This window comes from Gymnogyps californianus, chromosome 5 (assembly GCF_018139145.2).
Source record: "Gymnogyps californianus isolate 813 chromosome 5, ASM1813914v2, whole genome shotgun sequence".
In the NCBI taxonomy this organism is placed as follows: Eukaryota; Metazoa; Chordata; class Aves; order Accipitriformes; family Cathartidae; genus Gymnogyps; species Gymnogyps californianus.
In genome coordinates this window covers 10,962,872-10,977,234 of record NC_059475.1, presented here as the reverse complement: position 1 = coordinate 10,977,234, position 14,363 = coordinate 10,962,872, and the positions used below count along the sequence as shown (strand labels likewise).

At 41.4% G+C, this 14,363-nt stretch overlaps 1 protein-coding gene across 2 annotated transcripts in view; it reads left to right on the top strand.

The window, feature by feature from the left end:
* Positions 1-3,183: 3,183 nt before the first annotated feature.
* TEAD1 (TEA domain transcription factor 1) overlaps positions 3,184-14,363 on the top strand; it is a 109,927-nt gene continuing 98,747 nt past the window's right edge. For both annotated transcript variants that reach the window (XM_050897106.1, XM_050897105.1), the window contains exon 1: positions 3,184-3,401. In XM_050897106.1, coding sequence (XP_050753063.1) covers positions 3,254-3,401 — 148 coding nt within the window. In that variant the 5' untranslated portion in view covers positions 3,184-3,253. The remainder of the gene's footprint in view (positions 3,402-14,363) is intronic.

The following is a 14,363-nucleotide window of genomic DNA, read 5'->3' as shown; positions in this document are numbered from 1 at the left end:
TTGCTTTTTTTTATTTTTATTTTTAATTTTTTATAAATTTAAATTGGACAGTAAATCCACATTTTTCACATGAGATTTATAGCTCATTAAAAATGTGCAACAAAGCTCATCTGTTGACAGCTTGTATTATTTTTGATAATCACGTTGAACTGCAGCATAACAGGTCTGAAATTTTTCATCACAGTTGGGTCCTTAGAATTCAAGCTAAGAAGGAGGTGGAATTGCCTTTTGATACGTAGAGCTGAGCTGGAAGTGATTAACTGAGTAGCTCATTATTTTCCTGAAATAAGAGGGAGCCATTTAGTGGTTGTAATACAAGGTTTTTTGCTCCTTGGTCCTCTAGCTTGATCTGCAGTGTCAGCATTCACTGAAATGGAAATCACTAAAAGCAACCTTTAGTATGAGAGGTTTTTTTTCCAGCAGGTTGCTCCCCACCCCTATTGTACAGATGTTCTGGAAGAAACACTTGGTTGTCTTACATTTTAGAGGCTGGAATAGTAGCTACTAATGCCTCAAGATGATATCCAAGTAGGTAAGAAGGAATGGGAAGGGAGATAGCACATTAGTGAAAATTCACCAGTAAACACAATGCAAGATCTAACATGAATATCAAGTAACATTAATTACTTTAGAGCCTCTCTGTTTTCCTTGTGTGCATTTTAATTATTATTTCAGCATAATGTAATAACAAGGGCTGGCTTATAGGACGATAATAAGACTTGAGGCTATGACTGTGTCAGATTTTGTAAGCAGAGGGTGATTGGGCTCAACAAAGATGCCCATGGCTGTGCTGTGCATTGCATGCCATCATGCCTGGGATCAGGGAGGGGAAGGATTTCCTCCCTGAGTCACCTTTGAAGAACTGACCCAGTAAACAGTCCCACTTGGTGCTGTTTTCTGATGAAATGCTAAACTGTGTTCTCGATCATGTGAGGCCAATAAAATCTCCAGTAGCCATTTTTCCCAGCACTGTGGCAGTAAAACTGACCCCCCCCAATTATCCCAGTAAACATTCAATTACCTCTTGTTTACCTAAAATTCCCCCAGTATTTGAAGGCTTAAGTGGACGTGATTGTTTTTGTCAGTTCTTTCTCAGTATTGCTGTGTTTATGTTTTAGCTAAATCTTGCGTACAAGGTTCAAATCTTGCAAGGGTTGAATCAACCCTTCAGCCTTCTGAGAATTATGAAGGATGGTGTTTCACTGTTTTACAAAGATTTACATCTCCCTTTTTGTGATGAGACTTTAAAAATTTTGCACGTTTTGGATTTCCCAGACAATAAGTGGTGTATTTGGCCAGACTTCCCACCCACTTATCATTTGTGTGTGGTTCCCTGTGAATCCATCTGCTCCCTCATTATCAGTTATTAAAAGGCGTTCGAGACGCTGATTAGCCTTGAGATTACTGGTGGGTAGGCACTAACATTTTCATAAGCTGTGCTGAAATGTTCAAACTAATGCGAAGTTAAGAAATGCCTCTTTGTAGAGACAGACATGCAAGTAAGGAAAATAAAGTTCTTGGGAGTCCATTTCACATGTACTGATCCCTCCGAGCTCCTGTTAGAGCCTGGAGAAGTGGAAATACCCCATACTTTGGACGTCAGACCGGTAACGTTGGTTAGTGAGACTGAGAGACTACTCCCCGTTTCCCCAGTTTCAGCTCTGTTTTTTTTGCAAGGCACTGTAGCCTCTGAGGGACCGGACTATCAGGTTTTGGTTATCTCTGGTGATTGGTTGATTGGTTAGTTCGGGTGAGGGCTGCTGTAAATATTTCTTCTTTCAGGGAGTTCTCCAGCCCAAAGGGGTTTCATCAGAGCTGTCACGGCCTCGGATGTACAGCCTCCCCTTCTTTCCCCGTGGGGTGAATGCTGTTCTGCCACCTCTCACCTGTTATTTTATGATGTACTGAGACCCCACTGAGAGGCATATCAGCGTGAGGATGGAGGTGTGCAGAAGGGGAAGCCCCTCTCTTCTGCATGCGGAAAGGGCCTGCTTTCATCTCCCCCAGCAGAATAAAAATGTTATAGTTTAGGGTTTTTTGAGTGTCGAGCCAACTAACTGGATTTTTATGTGCGTGTGCAGCTCATGCATGCATGTTTGAACACTCCCATCCACTTAGATCATTAAAGTCACCAAACTTCTTCGTTTTTCAAAATAAAACTGCATTATGCCTAGACATGTTGAGCCAAATCTGTTCCTGGTGTTATTTCACTGACTTCCCAAAGAATTACACCAGAGGTGAATTTGGTCTGGTATAGCAGCTTTTTTGCCTGGAGCAAGTCTTTATAGCAGAGTTGTATTTCTCTCAAAAATATAAAAGGAACACTGACAGATCTGCAGCTCTGGTGGTGTGAGCAGGTGCAGCTATATTAAATTATTTCTTATTAAATTGATTCAGCAACTTGAAGCCTGTAATTTTTGTTCAGCTATGGTTCTGTGACAGAAACCTTTTAAAACAGGCAAAGTATGTATCTTTTCTCGTAATTCCTTTCTCTGGTATTATCATTTTAAAGATTTCTGTTTGTGTGTAGCTCAGATTCTGATTGTATTATTTATTTGAGTAAGATCTGAAAATTACAGCCTTTTCCAGTTAATCACATTGAGCTGTGTCATGGCTAGTGTAATTCCATTTACTCCACTGACATTCGGATGAATGTGAACAATAGTTTTTGCTTTCGTTTTTAGGTTTAAGTGGTTTTAGGCTCTGGTGGTCGCTGCGGCGTAAATTGGTGTGCTTTCCTTCCAGCCAGTGGAAGTATGCTGATTTACCCCCGCCTGAGGATCTGGCTCGTTATTTTAAGGGTGCCAGTCTTCAGCCAGATGAAATGTGTCACGTGCTGCAGAGTTTTCCCCAGTATTAAGACCCACTTTGACTATCTGTGAAAAATAACCTGATGCTCTATGCCTTCATGTAATTGCACACAGAAAATGTGGTAAAGAGTTCCCTTTCTGACAGCCTTGTTGCTCCACCTCTGCTGATTTGAGGTAGAACAGTTATTAATTTTTTACTTTTCCTGGATGCTTCCCATGCTTATGTTATTGCCATTACTGCTCAGCTGCTGTTAACTTAGTATCAGAAGTAGACAGAAATGTTTCCTTGAAGTTCCATGTCTTTAATGCCTTTTGGGGTTGTTTGTTTGTTTTGTAGGTTTATTTCCTTTAAGACTCCAGGCTTAGGCTTGGAGACCCCAGCCATCACCATTGAGCCCAGCAGCTGGAGCGGCAGCGAGAGTCCTGCCGAAGATATTGAAAGAATGAGTGATTCTGCAGATAAACCTATTGACAATGATGCAGAAGGTGTCTGGAGCCCTGACATTGAACAGAGCTTTCAGGAGGCTCTAGCTATCTATCCACCATGTGGGAGGAGGAAAATCATCTTATCAGATGAAGGCAAAATGTATGGTAAGTGGTACACATTTAGCCTTTGGAAATAATTGTCCCAATGAGAACTGTAAAGCCCAGCTTGTTTTTACGCAAAATCCCTGGCTCTGATTTTGGTACTTTTGGAGTAAATCTTGAAGAAATTTGTGAAGTTGAGGGAGCTCAGCTGGCTGATGTGTTGCTCGGGACTGTCTGAACCAGTCCCTTCACCACTGGCACTAGGAAGCAATATTGATGCAGAATTGTGTCTTTAATGAATGCTATGCTGTGGCCGAATGGGAATGTTTAAAAGAAGCTTTTAAATGTGTCACTCCTTGAGCATAAAAAAAAGTAAGCATTTTTCTTTATTTTGCAATAAATGGTGGAGAAAGGGAAATGGGAAATACAGTCTGTGTGATCGCGTGGCAGAATATGCAATATTAAATTCCAAAGTGATAAAGTTCTTGTCGCATCCAGAAGCCTCTCGACGAAAGAGGCAAGTTAGGGGTGCTTTTGTGCCTTTCTTTTTCTTTTTTTTTTTTTCTTTCCCCTTCCCTCTGTGCAAACTGCTATAAATCAGATGACGTGCTGACAGGATTCCATAAATATATGCTCCGCGGAGGGATACTGACATCGCACTATCCGGGACTCTATAGCTTTCGTCCCTCTCGTCCAAGCTCTCTCGCTCTGTCGCTTTTTCTTTTCCACTTCACAAACTTCTCTTCGCGGGCGGCGGAGCCCTTCCTCCGGCTCCTTGTTCCGCGGGAGGCCGAGGGCGGGCGGTCGCTGTGCCTTGGGGGGAGTACACGTACAGGCGACCTTGCCCCTACCTGGCCGGGCTGTCCCGAGGCAGAGGAGGGGGCGGCGGGGGGGGGCGGCCGGCCCGGGGGCGCAGCCCCGAGCAGATGGTGCTGCAGCTGCCACCAGCTGTGCCCCCGCGCCCCCCCGCCTGAGGTCATGGAAACAGGGACACTGCTGCTGCCGGCGGCGGCGGTGCGGGGGGGTCAGGGCGGGCAGGACCCGGCCCCCCCGGCCTCCCTTCGCAGCTGCCATGTGACCCTGGCGGCCACACGAAACGTCGTGTCTGGAAAAAGAGAGTTGTGATGAAGCATCTCAGCTGCCCTTGGCAGAAAGTTGCCGGGCCCCGGTTTCCTGCCTGGGTGTTTGCTTTTTTCTCTCTCTCTTCCCCGCCTCCCCTTCTCTCCCTGCACAGGGGAATATAATTTCTCTTGTCCTCTCCTTCTTGCCCATTTCCACCTGTTTTGATTGCATTTTGGTGTTGTTATTTTCCTTTGAAAAGGGGAGATGATTTGCTTAATTAGAAGGTTGTGCTCTTTCTAGGAGGACATAAGCACGTATATACAAACAAGCTTGTTGTGTATTTATGCTCAAAAGCTCTACTTAGGCTTGAACAGCCTCATCAGCCAAAATAAGGGTGGCTGCATTTTTTTAAATCGGGATCCCTACAACCACAGTAATCACCCCTGAAATCTGATTTTTGGTGTTTTGAAGCATTCTTTGTGCCGTTGTATAAATTAAAGAAATTAACATATTTATCCATTCATTTCGACCATCACTGATTCAATTTAATGGTTCTCTAATCCTGAATGTTAACATTTGTTAAATTATATACGTATAAAAGTATTTATGCATATCTAATTGCTGATTAATACTGCTAGCTAGTAATACCATAAGCATATACGCACTTCTTATATATTTATGCTCATCCTGAATCAGATATTGTTTATTTTCAATCAAAAAAGGAGGTATGTGTGTTTGATGCTGAAAACTTGACTTAAAGCGTTGCCCTGATTGGGAAGAAAAAAATGTGTTAGGAAGTGCAGGGTACTGTATGAGCAGAATTTACATCCTGACTTTGCAGTGGATGAACTCATGTTTTCATTCTTCAAGCTGAGTAACTGCTTTGTAGTGTTTGAGGATTTATTGAAACCATGCTATGTTTCTGAGGACTTTCTAATAGAGTCTTATGGCCCTGAGAGCATAATTGTTCTCCAAGGATTTTGAAATCAAAACAGTGTAAGTGTTTTAGATTCTGTGTGGCATAATGAAAATAATTTAATGCCTTTTAGTGGCATACCGAGTTTATTTCACTTACAAGAGAGACATTGCAATATCTCTAAGCTTCCATAGTGTTGGGGGATATTGTAATGTGTCAGTAATTCATGAGCCATGTAAGACAAAAGGTCAAGAGAGCACCATTTCATTTTCTAACTGAAATTACCTTTAGATATAGGTACTAGAACAAATATGATCTTTACGGAGGCAAATATAATGATCACTCTGTGTGGATTAAGTTAAGCAATTGTAGTTTTTTATCTTTGGAGAGAGACTTTGAGAAGAGCAGAGATTTTGCTTGAAGAAATATTTTAAGTCTCTGCCTTTGATTTAATTGCGATATTCGTGTAAGCAGAAGCCAGAGTTTCTTCACTGTTCTTTGTGGTGGTCTAAAATCGTTCTTGAAAGTGGCGTTTCTAAGAGGGCTGAGTACAGGCTCCTGGTTGGTTGGCTCGAGGGGACCTAGAGGATTGCTCGAAAAGGACTGGGGGGCTTGAAATCCGGGGGGGTGTGCGGGGTGGGTGGCCGAGGGGCGCCTGCCTGCGGTGCCACCTGGGCAACAGCAGCGTGGCTCACGCTGGCAGAGCCGCCCCAGTGGTACCGAGGGACATCTGTGACCTCTCCGGGCAGCCTGAATTGCTTCAGCTGTTCCTCTACAGCTGTGATCTTGAACGAAGGAGGGAAGGGAAGGGGAGGGCGTTTTCCTCTCCCCTTGCCTTCCCAAAAAAGTAACTTACGGCACCAGAGGGTGATGAGAACAAAGACTTTCGATCCTACCCCCACAGAAAAGGGTTGCAGGGTCCCGTGGCTGGGGAGGGGGAAGGGGAAGGGGATATCTTGACTTTTTTTTTGGCCCTGGGGCATCCTTGGGCTGTAAGGACAAAGTCGTGACCTGTGCGAGACCAGGAGCATTTCAGGCTGCTGCTGACCCTGCCACTAGTACAGGGTTATGGCTCCTTGAAGAAACACTCAGAAAACAAAATAAAAACTCAATGAAATTCTTGTTTTTAAATTTATAGGGAACGATTGGGTAAGAAGCAAAGATGCTTGTTTTGGTTCAGAGGGGCAAATTCCAGGAACAGTAGTTTGGAAATTCTTGAGAGAAAGGGAGTGCACTGTAAGGCCAAGGGACCAGTGATAAGGTTTCTGCAGGAAAGCACTATCCGTCACTCCTTTTCCCCCTTCCTGTGTGCGTGTGGTTGTGATGGTCTTACAGTTTTGGTTTTGCTCCTAGTACAGTATTGACTAGTAGTAAATAAAATAAAATTAAAAAAAGGTGAGGAGGGAATAAATATGAAAGCTTGAAGGAGGATAGAGGGACACATCTATAAATTGATGCTCACACTCTTTGTGGAAGCAGTTGAGCATAGCCCATGGAGGAAAGACTCGACTCTTAGACCCATTTTCATTTGTCTTGCAAGCTACTGGTAAGAATTCTTTTCATCTGTACCGTTTCAAAAGAAGTATTGATAAAACACAAATATCACCCACTAGAACAAAGTGGGACACCTTATAATTTGCCTCCCCTCTCAGAGATCAATTCTGATGAATTTCTCTGTCCTTGTTTATCCAGCACATAGTAAAGCTTGAGCCCATTAGAGGGCATTGGCTGTCCTGTATTTGTACTTTGTTCCAATTGTTGGTCTTTTACTGCTGACAGTGTAGTTACTTGTAGCAATTCCTGTGAACTCACTTATTGGCAGGATATTTGCCTGTGCTTGTCTTTGCTCCTGGGAGAGTGTTTTGGAAAAGATTACAAGAATGAAAGCTGCTGTGAAATGCAGCCCTACTTTTATCCCTGGTGTGACACTGAAGTCACTGGAGTTACCACAGGAATGGATTTGGCCCTGTGTGCATGTTTTCATCTTTTTTTTGAAATGTAGCTATAGCAAGACGTAGCTTTAGTGCAGCTCTAGGGACAATGCCAAAGTAACATGAGTTGCTAGAAAGTGTAATAATGCATGCAGACTTGTTACTATCAGCATTGCTAACTTAGCCTCAAGGTAGCAAAGGTGGCTTCTGCCTTTAAGACAAGAAAATAGTTTGATCTTAATTTTTGAGACCTGTAAACAGCTCTTCAATTACGAATGAAATTAGTCATCGTGATTTGCATTGGAGGTATTCATCTCTGCAACAAAACTACTTAAGAGTGGATTAATGATTATTTAAAAAGGAAGTTTTGTAGCGTGTTTAGTTGTTTTACAGAGGAATGAGTACTAATTAACATGAGAAGGTGCATAGCAGCCTTTCAAATTGTTGTATATGTTTATTAGGTCATGCATAAAAATCTCTTGGCCTGCATTACCATGACAGTAAAGGGAAAATGATACTTTCATAAAAATTTCTGCTCAGATGATAGAATTTTTGCACGATGACTAATAATAGTCTTAATTTCCAAAGCACCTTATATAAATTGAATATAAAAATTGAACTTATTGGCAAAAGAAATCCTATTCTGTAGGCTTGTGTGATTATGTAGCTAACTGCTATTATTAGGTGTCTTTCTGGGTTTCTATTAGGAAACTGCAAGGTAACTAGCTTTATGAAGAACACAGTAACAGGTTACAAATTATTTTTACTATTGCTTTTAATTTTAAAAGTTCCATACAAGTTACTGCCTCTATAAAGACATCACTACCTTATAAAGTTTCCACAGTATTAAATATATTTGAATGCGAATAAGGTATTTGTAGTGATGAAATACCAGATGTGAAGTATCAGGTTGCATGTTTATTCATCTGTTATTGCAATCATTGTACAAAGATAACGCTCTTGTATTTTCTTGATTTTTTTTTTTTTTTTTTTCTTTTTGGTCTCACAGCAACATATACAAAATGCACTGGAGATAGGACTTCTATTATGAAAGTTACTGTTTGGGTTTCTTAGATTGTAAACAAATCTGTCTAGAAACATTCTTGCAATCCTGTGATCGTTCACTGTATTACGTCATGGCACAGTGCATGCATGAAGGCAGGCTGCAAGCGTGTGCTGAGCTATCAGTTAAAAGTGAAGAAGATGAAGGTCCAAAGATACAGTGTCTGTTTGAAAAGTTACTACTTACATTACTCAGATTATGAACAAATCCGCTTATAAACATTTTTGCAATCTGGTGATGTTCTTGCAACATCACCATGCTGTGCTTGCAAGAAGGCAATCTGGTTTTGTAAGCTGAGCAATAGGCACTGCTGTCATTAGAAATGAAGGGTATTGGGCTTACTTGTTGTCGAGGATTTCTGAAATGTGGGGGAACAGGGTTTAATCTTTCTATTTGGGCTTTCAAGAGTAAATTGTCAATGGTTTGGGATAAAGTGGCAGAGTCTTCACAAGATAGAGAATATTATATCATCCTCAAGAGAAAATCTAAGTGGGACTGTAAGAGTTGTGCATGATAAGGGTATCAGCTCCTACCTGGGGAGCAGGCAGAAGAGAGCAGACTGTGGGAAGCGCCACATCTGCAAGTGTGAGTAATGTTGTGCAAGGTCATACATGGCACAGTGATCAAGTACTCCATTTGGCTGTGTTGGGTCAGGAGAATGATGTATTCCAAAGGAAATGGGAAGTTATACTAGAAAGTTTTGCTGAAAAATTATGCACCAAAAAGAGCAGGACATCCTTTGGAAGTGCTTTTTAGCACTTTGGTTTTTGTCCTCTCTCTACTATGTTCTCTTCAATCATCCATATAAAGAAGAACTCACAGAAAGTTGTTTATAGCTTGTTCATGGGAAACGATGTCAAGTAAACTGTATGGCTGCTGCCCAAGTCTTCCAGTGTTTAGTAGGTACCCTTGTATAGAGGAGTTACTGTTAACATTAGTTCTTGCCTGGAACTAAGTGGAAGCTACAAGGGCAGGTTCAGATCAGGCATCTGACCACTTAAGAGTCATTTAATGGCTAGTCCTATTCAAATGGCTATGCTGAAAAGAGTAAGAGGATATTTTTCCTTTATGACATTGTTCCTTTAGTAAAACCCTTGTTTAGAAATGACGCATGTTAGCATAAGAGCACTGAAGTGATGCAACCTCACTAGAACATCCAGGATACATTTAGGTGATTGTCTAGTATGATTTATATTAGCTCATTTTTCTTCCAGCACTGATTTCACAAGATGAACTTGTGATCCTGTAATTGCAGAAGGCATAGTTTTGCAGCCTTAAGAAATAGGGTTGTCGCACTAGGAGGTAGTTAAAACAGCCTTGATCAGGCTGATGTAGTGTGTTAGTTGGTCGCACAGTACTGAGAGCTCAAGATAATTGAAAATCCAGCATGTAGATAGCATAAAACAAAATGTACTCATTTATTTGATCTCATTCCTTGCAGAACTGGGATCCCTCCTAGAAGCATGTTAGAGTGAACACCTTCTGGTTCAGCCAACCTGGGGACAACTTGAGTTAGACAAGTAAGGCCCACATGCTCTTGGGGGTTACGACGGGCTGTCAGGTTTGGGTTCCTCTTCATGAGACCAATATGAGATTATGGTAGAAGTGTCTCCTTTCTTACCAGCTTCAAATAGCAGCTGAATTGTCTCATACAATCATAGCAGAAGCCCATTGACCCACATCCCCAGTAAAGTGCTTATGTGGGGATGTGGAAGGTGAGTTATATTCATGTTAGACACTCCTGTTCTGGGCATCCTTATGGAAGCAGAAGAGGTAAGAAAACATAGAAACTGTTGTTTTATAAGGAGAGAGACTTGGACAGTGCAGAGAGCATCTTACATGACCAGTAACAGAAAAAAATTGATCAAAAATTGACCCCTTAACTGCCAGCAGCAGCGCCACCACCACCACAGTCAGCACCATCACCATGGCTCACACCAGCATCCAAGAGCTGCTGGAATCGGAGACTCCTAGCTGGCTGTTCAAGCCAGGCGGAGCTGGGGCCAGTGAGATGAGTGGTGAAAGCCAGGCATCTGGACCACGTTGAGAGGGGAACTTCATCCTAATGTTCCTCCTTTCCCCCAGTGGGGAGTTGTTCAGTGTGGGTGTGATCACAAATAACACTACAGGGAACAAGGAGCAGTGGCAGCACAAAGAACTTTTTACAGCATCTTTGGTTTTCTGGGGACATGCAGTCTCCCGAGAAGTAGGCTTATATCCCACCCCACACCTCACAGGATTGAGCCTGGACTAACTGTTGGAGAGTAAATGCTGTGGTTGTTGTGACATGAGTCTTACACAATTCCCTGAGGGCCATGCTATTCAAAATTAATATGTATCTTAACTGTGTCTTACAGGGATTTCCTCACAGATGCATGCAGGATTTTTTTTGTGATGCCCTTGAGAAGTTGTAGTCATACCATTGTATGAATATTTTCTTATCCTACAAACAATTTAATGTGGGACACTTGGTCTGGAACATCAGAGAAACACTTCAGAGTCTGGGCTTCGAGATGATTTTAGTCTGACCATATAGTTTAAGGAATTGGATGCTAATGGATTAACAGTTTACAGACTTTCAGTAGAAGTAATGGTTTAGCTAATAGAAAAAGGCTCCTCTGAAGCTTTTCTAGTTTTGTTCTAGACGTACTAAAATTTTTACATTGGATGATTAAAGGACATGTTTTTGTAAGCAAAAATAATATGAATTGGGGAAGGAGGAGAGACATGAACATAAATGTGCTAATTCCATCTCATGAATGCTCTTTTAAACATAGGGAAGTAGCGTGGCTTGTTAGACCTATTGTAAAAAGGGACAACAATGCATCCCAAATTCACAAGGAAATTGAAACCCTGAGAAAGCATTGCACACCATGGGAGTTGCTGGGATGTCAGTCAAACACCATTACAATTTTATCTACAGAGGACTCAAATAAGCACTGTTAATAGAAACTGTGGTCAACACGTGCATTCTCTGGTGTGAGAAGTCAGTGTCACTATCGCAACTGCTTAATTACAGCCTTCCTACAACAGCCATCTCCAACTAGGTCAAGCCTCCTGGGGATTTTCCTGGTTGTAGGCAGATTTCATGCTTTTATTGAGATGTCCTTTCTGTCTTGTTTAAAAAAAAAAAGAAAAAAAAAAAAAAGAGAAATCCAGAGATAGGGCTGTCTTGCACTCACAAAATCTGATAGAATTTAGGAACTTGGCACAGAATTAAAGTTAGCACAAAATCTGGCCTGCCTTTGTAAGGGAGCAGTAAGCTTGCCAGAGGGTACTGTGTGTATGAGCCATCAAAAAAGATCAGATCATCAACCCAATTCCTTGTTTGGTTGCCCTCCTTGGTGAGGATAGACAGGGGACCCAACCAGCAGCAATGGATTTGGCTTGGGCTGTGAATGAATCTTTGTTTGTCTGTAGGCAACAGTATCAGACTTGATGTCTGATAGTTTTGGGGACAGCAGCACAGAATATATGCCTGGGGGTGTTAGGGAGCATATTCCAGTAATCTGGAAGTGCAAGTAGGTGAGGTAGATTATACTACATGTGCAGATGAGGAATGAAATGCTTTTTCAGCATGCCTAATCATTGCAGCAAAGCTAAAACATTTCAAGCTTATTTGCCTGAAGTTGCTTCACTTTTGCTTTCTTATACCTTAACATTAACTGATGTTTGGTCAGAATGGAAAAGAAAAGCATTACTTAAATAGAAATCATAGTTTAAATTGCCTTTTATGTCACGCTAGCTATGCAAGTGAGTAGGGAACACAGATGAAAAGAGCATCTTCAGCCACTTGGATTCAGCGTCAGTTTTACCCCTAAACTAACAGGTAACACTACTGTCTTAGACATTGGGAAAAAGAAATGTTAACCCAAATGGTTCCAAATCCAGGTGGTCAGGGACAGCAGGCTTACTGTTGTTTATGGGTGTTGTTGACAACTGTAGATAAGTAGTCAAATAATTTTCCATAGTGAAATTAGTCTTTGAATCATTTTAACAGGTGCCTTCATGTGATCTAGTAACTTCAACATTTAATTCTTTGAACAAGAATTGCATTTTCATTTGTTTAGTTCTTTCTTGGATAGACTGTCAGCAATAAACCTTTTAGTACAATTAATGATGAAATAAGTGCTTACTAATAGCTACGTACATATATGCACACACACATATATGGAAATATGTGTGCGTGTGTGAATATAATGTGTTCCCTTCCAGCCAATTAAAATGTATTTAGGAGATCTCAGCAAGGAGGTCTACACACAACGAATTGGCTACCTCTTGGCTGGGACTTTCCTTCTTTGCTTTGGCGACTGAATGCAATCTACGGTGAGAGCTATCTGCAAAGAAATACTAAGATTCATATTCATAGTAGTTATTAGCTAGGTATGTAGGCATATATTTAGATAGGTGAGGTATGCAGGCATATATTGTCTGTTACATAGACTGCATAGTGTATTTTTAGCTATAGGAGGTCTAATCACCAGAGGCTATGAAAGTGCTGAGGAGAGTTACTGTAAGGGACAGCGTACGGAGGAGCCACCCACAGAATTTTCCATCCTGCAAGGCAGTGAAAAAAGAGTATTGGAGCTATATAGCTGGGTTGCCAGAGGAGTGTCATTAGCAGGTGGGACAGTTCAGAAAACCCTTTGGACTGGCCTGGCCGCCTCAAAGGCTATTGATCTCTCTCAGCCCCCATTTGGTAGCAGTTGTCCCAAGTTACAGCCTCCCACTGACCTCTGTGAGTGTGACACGCACAGAGCTGGTGGGGACGGCATGGACTCTGGTGTATGAGGTTAGCAAAGTGGGAAATAATAGGAAAGATGCATTAGAACTGGTAATACTGAGCAAAGATAAAAATGAGGTAAAATAGCCACGAACAAACACTTTTATTAAAATTATGAGACAGGAAGTTTTACAAGTTGCCTTTATCCCAATGAAGAAAAGAAGTCTAGAGAGATTAAATACTTTGTCGATGTCATCAGGAGTTTTATAGCAGAGCTGGGAATTAAGCCCTCTTCCCCCCAGTGCCATCTATGTTTTAATGGTCAAGGGGCCCCTTTCACAGTTTATCCAGTGACCCTTGGGGAGCTTAGGGCTACTGTGGCAAAAGCATGTTTCCTGCACCATGTCCTGTGTTCTGGGAGAGCAGGCTGCATCTTCAGAAAAGTACAATCTCTGCATAATATGACCACAGGATGCCTCGCACCTCTAATAAAGGAGTTGGCTAAATGCCATTTTATTATTATTAGACATTTGTTTAATATAGTAGTTCCTTGAAATCGAACAAGAAAAGGTCCTTGAGGTGCTATATACTGTGTACAAATAATGGACAGCTATAGAGTCTCCATTTATATGGAGGAGAGAGAGGGGAAGTGGATGGGAAAGTGAGGCAATATTTAGCCCCATGTTGATGCTCCATGAGATGATGTGGTCCTTCCACAGAGTAATATAGAGGCTGGTGAAAATGAGATGATTTAATTTGTTCATAACATCATTATTCAAGGAACAAAAAAGTATGTAGCCTTATCCAAAGACATAATCTAAGAGGTCTTTACTCTGTGCCAAGCTAAAATTCTGCTATTTAATTACCGATTTAGAAAATATCTTGGGCTCAATTTCCTCCTCAGTTACACTGTTATAAATCTAATGGAGTTGTTAAAGATTTATGGCAGTGTAACTGAAGGCAGAATTGGGTCCCTTATGTTTAAAACTTAGTTTGCCACATAAGTAATAATTTCTATTTTCTAGGCAGGAGTTTAAGAATCTCGCAGACCTCTGTTTCTGTAAAAGAAATATGAACTACAGTAGTGTGGGTGAGTGATTAATGCTGGAGGGGATGTCTAGGGGCAATCTGAATTGGCTGGTGTGGAAAATCCATGTGCAATTCAGATTTAGGATCTGTTTGTAGATGCCTCATAATTTAAAATGTCAAAAAAACCCCAAACCTTAGGCCTTCGTGTAGTAAATTAATATACTGCTTGTTCAGTGTGCAGCAAGCTTTGCTGAAGTAATACCCTCATATGAGGTGTGAACTCATCCTGTTCCCCTTAGTA